This window comes from Vicugna pacos, chromosome 14 (genome assembly GCF_048564905.1).
Source record: "Vicugna pacos chromosome 14, VicPac4, whole genome shotgun sequence".
Lineage (NCBI taxonomy): Eukaryota > Metazoa > Chordata > Mammalia > Artiodactyla > Camelidae > Vicugna > Vicugna pacos.
This window is the reverse complement of record NC_133000.1, coordinates 21,147,980-21,162,255: the sequence shown is the minus strand read 5'-3', so window position 1 is coordinate 21,162,255 and position 14,276 is coordinate 21,147,980. Positions and strand designations below refer to the sequence as shown.

Below are 14,276 nucleotides of genomic sequence, written 5' to 3'. Positions count from 1 at the left end.
GAGTCTTATATTTTTTCCTTTTGAAAACACCAATGTCACTTATCATTTGAATTTTTAAAGTATTTGAAATAATTTGGGTTCTCTGGGCTTTTCAGCATGTAGGCAGACAGATCCAAAAAATTAGTAAGATCACTCTAAGTCTTACACAAACAGCAGCCCTGCAAATGACACTCTATTGTGTGTTCGCTAAAACCTGTGCCAACTGTAAAACTGAGACAAAGGTGTTTTCCTGTCAAGAAGGGATTTCAACACTACTAGTTGAGTCACTCACTATGTAAGCAAAGGTTTTATACATTTAGCAGAAACACTAAATTAAGAGGTCAGAAGGCCTGGGGTTCTAGTGCCAGCTTTATTTGTCACTAACCATGCACAAATCACTTATCTATAAAGCTTAAATCTAGTCCTTAATTCACAAATATATCATGAAACCAAAATCCTTTCTAAGAAAACCTCTTTGTAAACCAGTCATTTTACCAATTAGCTTATACCTAACTCAAAGATTGACAATCACAAATTAGAGAATCTGTCCTTTATCAATCGGTTGCAACCTTAATTCTGTGGATAATCAGCATTGTCCTATTTCAACCTTACAAAACAAAAAGCTATCAACAAGAAGTTATTGGTGAAGAAAAGCTGGCCCCAAAATAACACTATTAAAAAATGGTTTTCCATGTTAAGAGCAGTGCTTGTTGACAGCCCTGATGTCAAATGGAATAAACAAAACTAAAGCATGTTTGCTATTTTGAAGGGACATGTGCTGCTAGGCTAAGAATCTTATTTTATAAATAATGTTAAATCAATGAAAATGGCTGAGATGGGGGAGGGTCTAGCTCTGTGTCCAGAGTGACTGCTTAGCATGCATGAGGTCCTGGGTTCAATCCCCAGCACCTCCATTAGTAGATAAATAAACAAACCTAATTACCCCCCCCAAAAAAACCCACAAAACAAAACAAAACATAAAAAAAAAAATTAAAAAAAAAAAAGCTGAGAAAACATTATTTACATGTTTGGTTTTTTAAAATCCTTTTCTTTCTTTTTTTTTAATTCAAAATTCTGTTCTCCATCCCAGAACACACTCCTCAGTACTCTGCCAGGGTGAAAGAAATGTTAACATTTGGTCACTGGAAAATAAACATAGAAGAGGAATTAGCATGTTACTGAACAGAGATTTAAGAAGATAATTCTAAGTGGGTATAGAAAAATTTATAGACCATAAGCATCTGTATATATACACCACTTATCACGTATGTGTGTTATAGGAACCATATGCATTAATAAATCTTCAAAAAGTAAGCACCTATATGTTCTTGTACTTAACAATGTCAAATTTTGTGCAGTTTAGTCTCTATTTCAGGAACTTTCCTTATTATGGTGATATAAAATGAACAAATAAAATACCCAAAACCTGGAGCATGGTTTACAGAGAAATACAGGTCACAAAAAAACCTAATAAAATAACTATGTGTACCATTGCTTAGGGGAATATTTTAGAGGAAACATTATTTTCACTCTTGGCCCCAAATGCCATCATCCACTTACGTTCTTTAACTGTCAACTTTTAATACAAAAATACCTTCAAGCTGATAATCATTTATAGTGACTTACAAAACTGACAGTAAATTTCAACACTACATAAAACAGTTCTATACACAGCTTAAAATTTTAAAGTTGTCCGCTGGCACTTGTTCTTTAGAGTTGGTAGACACCATAACTAGTACTGACCTCAATAAAAAACTGTTTTTAGTTTGTACGTATTTTTCAAAACCAGTATCACCTCACAAAAATCACTTCCTGCTGAAGAATCCTCTAACACAAACACCAAAACTATACTGCCAAAATATTTTAGGAAAGCATATAAACTTTTTAAGACCAGGCAAGACCAATGGATAAAAATTTACATTACCCAATCATATGTCCAGAGAAAAATAGGATTGTTCCTTTGATTCAATGAAGCATGTATCAGGTACAGATGAAAAATATGGCAAGTTACCTACTGTTTTTGGTTTAGAAGGGTATCTAAATAATTGCTGATACTACTAGAATGGATGTTTTTTAGGAGAAAAAAATGGTCGCATTTAGTAAATATACATGCTATATTCCAAAATTAAAAATGAAATTTCTTTTAAAACATTAGAATCTGGACTTTTTTTTTTTTTTTTTTACTTTTGGTGAACATTTAAGACCATTCTGCACATTATCAAAATGAAATCACTCTTTAATAACCTTAATATATATGTCCAATTTTTTTCTTTGCAGAAGAAAGCCAAACCAAATCTTAACAAACTATATTAACAGAACACTAAAAACTGACTTGTTCAAAATTTGGGAAATCTACTACTTTCATTATTCTGAAGAAAAATATAAATCCTCAAAATCCTACAAACAATTTCTAGTCCAATTTTCTATTACAAAAGTCCAAAAGCTAACTTCCTCACAACACTAAATAGAATTAAAAAGTTAACAGAAGTCTAAATTAAACAATCAGAATTATGAACAGTGTAACTAATCAAAATAATCCACTGATGCAACAAATATTTGACCAAGGGGGAAAAAAAAAACAAGCATTCTGATCAATTATATGGTTTTTTTTTTTTTGCATATTTTAATCTCAACTTTCAGCAAAGTAAATTATTATATAGGTTGATTTCAAGGACTGTTTAAATTTTGTAACATTACATTAGCAATTTAAACATCACCCTTTCTAAACCAAACCTGCGGTCCTAATCACCTTTTTTTTTCAGGAAAAGGAAAAGGATATCTTTTTTAAGATACATTGAATAGCAGTAGAAACATCTTAGTATTTCAAAATATTTACAAAGAACCCTGCTGATCCTGTGCATTTCGCTGAGGTGCTACCTGCACCCAGACTTCATCATCAGAAAAAGAGCTTGAACTTCCTGACTCAGAGTCCAACTCACTGAATCCATCTAAGTCCCATTCAGTACTAGACTCACTCCGTGCATCATCTTCCTCAGTGATGAAACTCTGACCAGGTTCAAGGCAGGAAGGATAAACACGAGCACAGAGGCAAATAAAGCCAGAGTCAAACTGCAAAAGTCCTAACATGGTACCTATATTAATCCACTGGTCTTCTCTAGTATCATATTCATACACAGTCACCCGGTTTTTTTTCCATTGTGGGGTAGTAGAAGTGATGAGGAGCAACTTCTGGCCATGATTGACAATCTGGTAGTTGTGGGTCTCAGAGTCCAGGGGAATATTACTAATCCGCCTCCACTCGCCCCTGGCTGGGTTATAGACCTTCATGACTGGGATGTCACAGATGCAATAGATCTCATCATTGAAGACACAGGCTTCCTGAAAGTCACTGCGTTTAAGAGAAGCACAATTCAGCCACATATTATGGCTAGGATCATAGCAGAGCATGCGCTTACTGTTCACAGCATAAAGATAGTTCTGAACCACTATTAGTTCAAAGGAATAGAAAGAATGGGGGACAGGTGCCACCAGAGCCCACTGGTTCCTCTGAACACTGTAGCATTCAACTTCTTTTAACTTAACTCCAGTAATAGGGTCTCGCCCACCCAAAATGTAAATGTAGCCATTGAGGTATGCCACATCCATGCCCTCACGGCAGAGCAAGCGATCCGCAAGTTGCTGCCAGCTGTTCTGGGCTGGCTTATACACCCAGAGGTCTTTCCTGGGCTGGGCGGCTAGATAGATGTCATGCTCTGGAGAGACACAGACAGCTGAGGAGGTGATAGTCTTAGTGTGAGCCAAGCTGGTCAAAGGTGATGGCATTGTGTAAATGTCCCCTGAGTATGGGTCATAGCATAAAAAGGGATCTCTGGGATGTCCAAAGAAGATCACCATCTCCTTGGCACACATACCCAGCCTCTGGGGTGGATTTTCTGCTATGGACACAACAGAGCTGCCGCTGCTGCTTTCGGGCTTTGGCACCAGAGACTTGTACAACATGTCACCATATCGCAGCTGCAAGGCCCCTTCAATAAGGTCCAGACAGTACTTCTTCACAATGGGCTTGGTTAACAGCCCTTCCAGGTAATCCTGATCCTCATCAGTGAAGTGGGTCCAGCGGACACACTTGAAAACTTCTGCAGCACTGGGACCCCGCTCCTTGGGAGCCGCCTCCAACCACTGCACCGCCACGTGACACACTGTCCGCTCACTCTCGATGTCTAGACTATCCAGGCGCAGGACAGCCAGCAGCTGGGCCAAGGTTAGATCTGCCAGAGACTCCTCCCTAATCGAACCCATCCGGCTGAGCTGCTTGAAGTTGTGGGCTATGAAGGACTGGGCCTGCGATCGCAGCTTGTGATGGTCGAAGGCGTCGGCGAATTTGAGGATGGCCGTGCAGTTAGTCAGGTCGAGGCGGCGGGCTAGGAAGGAGGCACAGGCTTCCCGCACATACTCCAGCTGCAGCATGTCGGAGGCCGCGTAAAGGCGTTGCACGTTGGCCTCACTTAGAGACACGCGACCCGTGTAGCAGTAATCGACCAACACCTCAAAGGATTCGGCATCCACGTCGTGCATGGTCACGTTCGTCTGCTGACTCTCGAACATGCCGCCGGTGAACATGCTCTTGAAGTAGGGACACGCGGCAGCCAGCACGTTACGGTTGCAGGAAAAAAGGCGACCCGTGCCAGGCCCGCTGCCAGGCGTGACCACCTCGATGGTCACATCGCAGAGCAGCCGCGCGTCGTAGAAGGACTTGAGCTGTGCCAGCAGGGCTGCAGAATGGGCCGTGTCTTTCAGCTCCTCTGGGCCCGTGAAAAAAGCTGAAACCGAGGGCTTGGAAATCCTCTTGGGCCGCCTCCCCCCGCGGGGACTGGCGAGGCGGCGAGAGCGCGGGGCTTCCTCCCGGGACTGCATGATGGAGATGGCGGCGGGGAGCTGAAGGCGAGAACGGGTGCAGGGACCGGGCTCTGGCGCCTCCTCACCCTCTTCTCGCTGACGCTAAGACCGCGGTGTCTCCGGAGAGACTGCACGCGGGCCGCGCTTACTTAACTCGGCCCTACGCCGCGGTGCCGCCTCCCTTTATCGCGTAGACAGAGTCTGACTCACCCTTTTCCGTTCCGCGCCCTTTCTCCGCCTCAGCTCGCCCTCACAGGACCTACTGGCTGGAACCGAGAGATCCGCCACCGCCGCGCTGGCAATGCCAGTAGGCGTCCAGGAGGACTACCGCTCCCAGGGTGCCTTTCGCGCCTCGAGGCATGCCGGGGCGCTCCAGACTCTGCAGCATAGGCTGCGGCACCCAAACCGCTTTGCATGTTGGGAGTAGTAGTTTGAGTAATATCGCGAGGTTTCTGGGGGTGGACTGCTTTGGCTAACAGAATTAGAAAGCGTTTATTCTCGATTTGATGCTTTAGTGCTTCGGGTTTGAAGTCCAGAGTAGAAGCCCCGTTTTAGTATTCATTAATTGTGTAACTTCTCTCTGAGAATTGTTCCTACTTTGTAAAATGAGGATAAGAGTATTTGGTAGGATTGTGTGAGGATAGAATGAGATAAATTGCATAGAACGTAGGACGCTTCAATAAATATTTGTTAGTTGGAACAATATTTAAGTGCTTACACCGTGCCTAAAATATAGATTAAATTATTGCCGACTTTTCTTTTTATAATTTCTGAAAAATGAGGCATCCCGTTATTTGAAACCAGAAACAGTTTCTGCAAGGAAAACTTTAGTGTTTAATGTTGCTTCTTTTGAAAGGTTCTGAAGGGTATTACACTATTTTCAATACTAAACGATGTATGGGGTGTCTTACACAAAGGTGAGGTCCTACACAACATTTGTGGATGAACTTAAATATGCAAATCAGGCATATTAATAGACAGTTGGATCTCATCAAACCAATACTTCGTCTCCTGAGGAACAAAGATTATTTTCATTACCTCTTAATACGAGTGTTACTCATACTGCTCCTTTCACTAGCTTCCCACAAATCAGTTGAAGATTCTGAAATTGTCTTTATTAAGGAGTTTTAGGGAGAGTTTTAAATTAAAATATTTAAACAAACATGCTTTGTATTGTACAAAAAGCACAAGATCCTCAAAGCTTGGTATTCATGCATACCCTAACATGCCTTGAAATAACACAGTGTAGTCTATGCTTTACAAAATGTTTTACATATGTACCAATCGACGTTGTTACTTAAATAGTCAAAATCAAGTGCTTACAGATTTTTATTTAAGTTAGAGAACTTCTATTTAAAAACCAGAGTGCTCCGGCTGCTAGTTTGTCATATGTTACCATAACCTAATAAAAGAAATCTTTAGTATTAACATAAGTAGATGGATAACACATAGCAGGAGAATAACTCTTAAATACTTTTTCTCTCTTCTCCTATTAGCTGAAGAGGGTCTAGTGGAAATACTCCAGGACAGAGACATTAAACGAAGTGGGGCTCAGAGCTCCAATATCTCTTCTGTACCTTTGTTAGATATCCTTCAGATATACCAGAGAGAACTGTCATTAGTTAACACTGATTTCTTTCTTACCTGCACTAAACACCAGCTAGGGAAAAAGCAATTAAAAATATTTTATGTTGATGAAGTATACATAATATAAGTTACCATTTTAACTTTTTTTAAATTGTTCATTTCTTTGGCGTTAAGTATATTCACACTGTTTTGCCACCATCACTACCACCTATTCTCCAGAGCTCTTTTCATCCTGCAAAACTGAATCTTTGTACCCACTCATAATAACTCTCCTTCCCCCTCCCCCAAATCTCTGCTAACCACCATCCTACTTTGTGTCTCTTTGAACCTGACTACTCTAGGCGCTTCGTAGAAGTTCAGTGATTGATTTTTATCTTCCTTACATCTGCCCATACTTTGTTATTTGGTTTAGATTACCTTTCACAGAACTCAAAATATTTAGTAGATACTGTGCTCTACGGCCTGGAGCAGTGCTGTCATAGAACTTTATGTAATGTTGCAAATCTATTTTTGTCTGTGCTGGCTGATCCAGTAGCCAGAAATCACCTGTAGTTCTTGAGTACTTGAAGTGTGGCTAGTGCCACCGAAGAACTGAATTTTAAGTTTTAGAAACACAGCATTGTTATCCATGCACTTCAGTGGAGAAAGGAAAGTCTTCTCAACAAATAGTGTTCAAACAACATAAAAAAAGATTAACTTTGACCCCTACCTTACACCATAAATGAAAATTAAATCAAAATGGATCTTAATATTAAACCAAAAACTTAACTAGAAAAGGGAAAACTATAGAGCTTCTAAAAGAAAACATAGAAGACTATCTCTGTGACTTTGAGATAGGCAAAGATTTCTTAGGGCACAAAAAACAGTAATCTTAAAAAAAAATTGATAAAATGAACTTCAACAAGATCACAAGGTTTTGCCCATCGAAGGCAATGAAAACAAGATAAAAAGGCAAGCCATAGGTTGGGAAAAAATATTCATCATACATATACCCAACAGCTAATGAATATATGAAAAGCTGCTTAATGCCATTCATTATCAAATGAATGCAAATTAGAGCCACAGTGAGAAGACACTGAACACCTGAGACAGGAGGGAAGGGGGCAGGCCACAACCATTAAAAGAATGACACAGCCATTAATACCAAGATGGTGGAAGATTGAACTGCCGGTAGACCTTGGTCTTCATTATACCCTAACTAAAATATAATAGGATGCTAAATGGTACTCTTACAGGTGCCAGGACCATTTAAGGCTGACCATAAATGGTCAAAAGGTTGGTGATGGCTGAATTCCCAGGAATCCCACCCACATCCCCAAAGTAGTTGGAATAATCCTCCCACTTATTAACATACAAAGTTACAGAGCCCATAAAAACTAACAACATCGCGACTCGTGCTGTGCTCCCTTCTGAATGAGATGGACTGCAGTCTGTCTATGGAGAGTTTATCTACTTTTACTTTAAACTGAGCACCTAAACCCCACACTTTGTGGCCTTTTTCTTGCCTTCTGAAACAGCCTGCACTCTATGGAGTATGTATCTCTCTGAATAAATCTACCTTTACTCAACTGTGGCTTGCTCTTGCACTCTTCCTGCACAAAGTGAAGGACCCACACTTGGGGTGGGGCACATCCCAGAGATTTGACTGAGACCTGAGACACAGCCATCCTCTCACTCTACATTTTTCCTGTGTCACACCCACTAGAATTACTAACCTTAAAAAGATCAATAATACTAAATGTTGGTGATGATAGGGAGCCACTGGAACCCTCATATATTAATAACACGAATATAAACTGGTATACTCACTTTAAAAAACTGGTAGTTTCTTTTAATGTTAATTGCCTGATAATTTCATTCCCAGGCATTTGCCCAAGGGAAATTAAAACATGTCTAGAAAAAGACTTGCACAAGAATGTTCATAGTAGCTTTATCCATGTATTCATACAGTATACTACTACTCAGAAATAAAAAAGAAACAACCTTTGATATATGCAGCAATGTAAATGAGTATCAAAAAATGTTAATACAGGGGTAAGTAATAGCTCAGTGGTAGAGAACAGGCTTAATATGCATGAGATCCTGGGTACAATCTCCAGTACCTCCATGAAAAAAAATTTGAACAAAAGAAGCCAGATATACAGGAGTACATACTGTATGACCATTTATATAAAGTTCCAGGACAGTGAAAATAAGCTAGGGTGAATAAAAATCATAGTAGAGGCCACCACTGTTGGTGGGAGAGCAGTGGCAGGTTGCTAGATTGACTGGAAAGGAACACAAGGAAGCTTTCAGGGGTGATGGAAACGTTCTTTTCTTGGTTGGGCTGGTAGTTACACTGGTGTATGCAACTGTCAAACTCAATTGACTGTCTCAAGATCTGTGCATTTAATTTACTGTAAATTATAATCCTCTTTGGAGGATCCACTTCAGAATTGCTAGCAGGAAATAAAGTTGCAGAATTCCTTGCCAGGAAATCATGAAGATAGTTCAGTCATAAAATAAGAAAGTTCGCGTCTAACGGTGTATAGACCACGTGGTGCCAGTTCTCCGTAGATGTGGTGTTGCTGTAAACACCTGGGAGAAGGGTGCCTCATGGCAATCTTTGAGGACTTCAGCATACTGGATCTTTCAAATGCATAGAGTCCCTGAGTGCCCAACTTTACGTTCCAATATTCTTTCACTCCTGACCCAACTTCATTAACAGCATACACATTATTCATGTTTCCTCAAGATCCCTTGGAATTTGCACAGTCCTCTACAGGACTTGGCAGGAAGATAGAAGAGCTGTTTTTGCCTGATAATTAAGTCTCAGTCATCAAGCCAGGGTGTTAGTTCTTCAGGAATCTAACTTCAACTCTATGTGTGAACTTTTCCAGTAGCGGGATGTTTTCTTCAGAGGAGGCTGAAGCATATCAGTGGTATTGCCACCATTTCCATTTCTGGGTGACTTTGAACATTTTTCTCTTGCAGGCAAGACATCTTCTGAGTCTGTGACTCTTCACTTTTCTTTTTCTACATCCAAAATGACTCTCACTGCCTTTACTCTTTAGTGCCAGTAGATTTTTTTTAATGCGTCCACTATTTTCTTTTCTTTTCTTTTTAATGGAGGCACCGGGGATTGAACCCAGGACCTACACTCTACCATTAAGCTATTTCTCTCCCCTCAGTGGCTCCACTCTTGCTCAGTTGGGGCGGGCCTAGTGAGCTGTCCCAGGCATGACTTCTATCCCACATTGCTTATTGTCAGCTAACTTGTTTCAAACCTGTTATATACATAAAAAAATTTTAAAAATTATTATTGAAACACTTTGTATTGAAGTATGGCATAGAAACAGAAAAGGGAACAAATCAAAATTATAAATGCACTGAACCATCATTAGCACATTGGCAGCATCTCAGAAACTTCAGCCCCAAACACAAGGTCTTCCTAATCACTACTGCCCCCAACAACATGAAAGTCATATGCTTTTAAAAATAATTTCCTTTAATTTTTAGTAGACTGTAGTAGTTTGGTGATCCGTCCCTTGACTCAATTAAAAATATCCCTATGATTTATTCTTTTTAAATTTATTTTTTTTAATGGAGATACTGGAGATTGAACCCAGGACCTCACACATGCTAGGCATATGTTCTGCAGAGCTATATGCACACCCACCCCAGCTTTATTTTTTAAAGCTTTTTATTTTTTGATATCCTATTTTGGGGAGGGGGGAAGTAATTAGGTTTATTAATTTTTTTTTAAGTGGAGATTTCTGGGGATTGAAACCAGGACCTTGTGCGTGCTAAGCATGCCCTCTACCACTGAGCTATATCCTCCCTTCCTTATTCCTTGATATTCTAAAGGTGTTATGCATATGAGGCAATAAACTTTGGCTCTCTGGATTTTTTACAAGAAACTTAATTTATCTTTGGTGTAGTATGCACACTCCTAACACTTTTCTACTAACAGTTAAAGATGTCAAGTTTATCTTTGTAACTGGGGAGACTAATAGGTCTATCTGAATAAAGCAAGATCATGAGTTGAACTGAATCTCACTGTATGAAAATAAAGTATATAACAACTGAAAGTACTTGTTGATTAAATACCAGACGACCTAGAACCCTGCTACTCCAAGTGGTGTTTGTGAGCCAGCAGCATCCATCATCACCTGGAAGCTTGTTGGAAATACAGAATCACAGGCCCCAGACCTACTGAATCAGAATCTGCATGATGGCAAGCTTGCCAAGTGATTTGTATAAATACAGAGATTTGAGAAAAACATCAAATTAGACTGTCTTCACTTTGCCTTGTTTCACACAATATTTTAATATTTACATTTCCTTGGATAAACGTTTCTGTTACGTAAAATGCCTGAAAACAAAAATCAGTTTCTGTGTTTCTAACTTGTACCCTGAAACCCCCTATTCAACATTATTTCAAATTAAATCACATCCTCCAGGGACATCACTTTTCTGGGGGGTGGGGAGAGTAGGGGGAAATGCCTACCCCTAGGGAAATAATGATATTGATTCAAATAGGATTAAATTCTGTCTCATCTCAGATAAAGTGAGAGGAAAGACAAAGGAAAGCTTTCTTTAAAGAATGTCAGCTAATAAATTTGGAAAGAATGTAAGAATGAGAACATCACCATTTTGTAACTCCAAATGTAATAGCTGTTTCAGGCAAAGCAAGATCATTCATTGATGTTAAATCAATGAGATGAAAGGTCATCGGATGTAACAAATTACCCCCAAAATTAGCAGCTGAAACTAAGAACCCTTAATATATTCAGTTTCTGAAGATCAGGTCCTGGAATTAGGGGTGCGTCCAACTAAAGGGCTCTCCTGAAATCACAGTTAAGACTGTCCACAGTCATTTCAGGACAGGACTAGGGCTAAATGGTCGGCTTCTAAGCTCATTCATGGGCTAGCTGGAAGGCTGCTCAGGGCTGTTGGACAAAGGGACTCAGTTTTTCCAATCAATACAGCCACTCCATAGGGTTGCTCACAATATCATCTTGCTGCCACCAACACAAGTGACCCAAGAGAGAGGCAGAGACAGAAAAACAGAGACAGAGCTAAAAGCAAGTTTTTTTTTACAACCTAATATCAGAAGTGACAATCCCACCACTTCTACTGTATTCTATTTGTTGGAAAAGAATCAATAAATCTGGCCTATATTCAAGGGGAGGAGATTGCACAAGTGCATGAATGCCAGGAACAGGGATCTCCCTGGGGTCATTTCAGAAGCTGCCTTGCACGATGAGAAATCCCATGCTTATATGAAGCCAAAGTATTACCCCACAGACTAAATACTATTAAGAACATGTACCATTACCATGAAGAGATTTGACAGTTTCCAAACTTAGCATCATTAAAGTGGAACTTCCTGACATGATAAAATGTCACATCATCTATGAAGTAGTCTTGCCAAATGTGTTTAATCTGAACTGAATTAATCTTTAGACATAATTTTACTTTATAGTACACTGAGAGGGATGGATGAAAGTTACCAACAGAATGAGGAAGCAGCCAGAAACATTTAGAACGTAGGCTATTCTATAAAACAACCTTGTAGGACTCTTAAAAAGGTCAGTGTCAGGGGGGAGGGTATAGCTCAGTGGAAGAGTGCATGCCTAGCACGCATGAGGTCCTGGGTTCCATTCCCAGTATCTCCATTAAATAAATAAAGAATCCTAATTACCTCTCCCCATTAAAAAAAAAAAAGGTCAATGTCATGTGGAAAAAAGGTTGGGGGTTAATCCAAAAACTAAAGAGATACCATCAAATGCAATGTGTGAATCTTGGTTGGATCCTGGATTGGACAAAACAAACAAAAACAGCTAAAAAAAAAAAAAGACACTTTGGGGATAACTGAAGAAATTTTAATATGTAATAGCTATTAGATCATATTATACAATTATTAAATTATTATTAAATTAGATGTGATAATAGAGTTATAATTTTGTAGAATGTCTTCATTCTACAAAATGAAGTGTCTTCAAAATGTGTCTTCATTTAGGAGATATATGAGATCTAGGAGATTTTTTAGGAGAGTTATGAGATCTGCCACCAACTTTTAAATAGTCCAACAATCACTGTGTGTGTGTGTGTCTGTGCATGTAAGAAGAAAACCAAATGCGGCAAAGTGTTACCAATAGCTGAATCTAGAGTATATAGTGTTCACTGAACAATGTTTCCTAAATATTATTTAAAAAAACTTTTCTGTGTGCTTGAAAAATTTCAAAATGCAAATTGGGGAAAAACTTTCTCTCTCATCTTTACCTCCAAATGACTCGATTGGTCTTAAAACTATTTTAGCTAGTCTCCACTGGTATATAGTTCCTCTAATAACCACCCTCTTTTTTACTCAAGAAACTTCCTGAGAAAAATTACTAAGCACAACATGCCACTTTGAATTAGAGTTGTTGACTTTCATTTTGGCTCCCCCTCAGCTGGGGGCTCTGTAAGGTAAGGACTAGGTTTTATATATCACTGCACAAAAGCAACCACATGAATTCCTCATATTATACCACATCTATTGATGCTTATTAAGTCAAAGAACAGTAAGAAATAGAAGTCAAGCAGAGTCTACTTTAAATATTGACTTGAGAGCAGAATTCATTCAGCTCTCAAAGAACTCTACAATCTGCATCCTAGAGATGCTCATGGTTATTGACTCACATTTTCCACAACTTTTATTTATTTTTTTATTTAAAAGTAGCAGCTTTAGTCCTAACTTTAACATGATTAGCAGTACTTTGTCTTTAAATAGGAGTTTACAAAGAAGTTTATACATCTATACCACTAAATTTTACCATGGGGAAAGCCCTGAAGTAGAAGATGAAAAATGTGGGTAATTTATAGATGGTTAAAAAAGGCATATGAAGAGAACAAGTGACCTGTCCTAAAGCACATAATCAATTCTCAATACTTTCTCCTTTCAATGATGCATGTTTCACTTCGACTTGAAGAGTTAAATTGTACTTTACCAGAAACCTAAAATAGAAGGTCAAGAAATGTGACTTGATTCACTAAAAAATATATTTGTGAGTACCGTGTATTTTTAGCTGCACTTCATGAACTTCCATAAGGATTTCCATGCCTCTGTCTGCTTCTTGACATAGGTCCATTTTATTTATATAATAAATAACAAATCAGGATTTATTTTGCTGACTTAAGGTTTTCATCCAAAAATTCAGTAACAGCTTCTTCATCCGCTGATTGAAGCAGTCTCTGTATTAACTGATCCAGGCACTTCTCCCCACACAAAAATTCCTGGTAAAAGAGAGAGTTACTAGGAAAACCTGGTTACCAGAAATACAGGAGAAACACAACAAAGAAGCAAGCGTATATTTATTTCGTTTCTTTAAAGTCATTATTTAATAGTGACAAAGGATTACGAATCTACAATATAATGAACACAATTGCTAGTTTGCGAGGATCCCTGCTTAATATTGGCTTTTCTATGTAAAAAGTGAATCCAAAAGAGTAAATGGAATGATATTCTTTCTTAAATTGTTTAAATTAGCATTTTGTTTAAAAATCAATCTTCTGGGATTTGGATCTTTCTTACAGCTCTCCAGACAACAAAACAGAGATCTGAATCAACTTTTGAAATTGATATCCACCTCCCTCTCTTAAAATTCCTTTGCTCGACTTTTCTGACATCACTCTCCTAGGTTCTCAAACCATCTTTGGGAAGATGTGTTTGCTGGAACCTTTCTCCTCTAGTACCCTAAAAAAGATAAGGCTTTTTATTCTTGCCCTGAAAATCTCACCCTTTTCATCATGTCACGTTATTTCCCAAGGGCAAAACAGACTAGAATGCCTTAATGGCCCAGGTATCTTGCTGCCATGGTAAGATCCAT

The 14,276-nt window shown here is 39.0% G+C and overlaps 2 protein-coding genes and 1 pseudogene across 6 annotated transcripts in view; all 3 read right to left on the bottom strand.

The window, feature by feature from the left end:
* Positions 1-335: 335 nt before the first annotated feature.
* Positions 336-5,175, bottom strand: KBTBD7 (kelch repeat and BTB domain containing 7). Its single transcript, XM_006215570.4, has one exon. It carries the CDS (start codon positions 4,852-4,854, stop codon positions 2,812-2,814), a length of 2,043 nt encoding a protein of 680 aa, XP_006215632.1. The 5' UTR covers positions 4,855-5,175; the 3' UTR covers positions 336-2,811.
* A 3,237-nt stretch (positions 5,176-8,412) lies between these two features.
* LOC116283382 (mortality factor 4-like protein 1 pseudogene) lies at positions 8,413-13,538 on the bottom strand (annotated as a pseudogene).
* The window catches only part of MTRF1 (mitochondrial translation release factor 1), a 40,885-nt gene continuing 40,124 nt past the window's right edge, over positions 13,516-14,276 (bottom strand). For 4 of the 5 annotated variants that reach the window (XM_072976328.1, XM_072976329.1, XM_072976327.1 and 1 more), the window contains one exon: positions 13,516-13,683. In XM_072976328.1, the coding sequence (XP_072832429.1) occupies positions 13,570-13,683 (114 nt within the window). In that variant the 3' untranslated portion in view covers positions 13,516-13,569. The remainder of the gene's footprint in view (positions 13,684-14,276) is intronic. The other variant, XR_012080036.1, reaches the window with a different exon arrangement.

Excerpts from the sequence above, each read along its gene's own strand:
- KBTBD7 (XM_006215570.4), bottom strand. The coding sequence starts at position 4,854 with ATGCAGTCCCGGGAGGAAGCCCCGCGCTCTCGCCGCCTCGCCAGTCCC.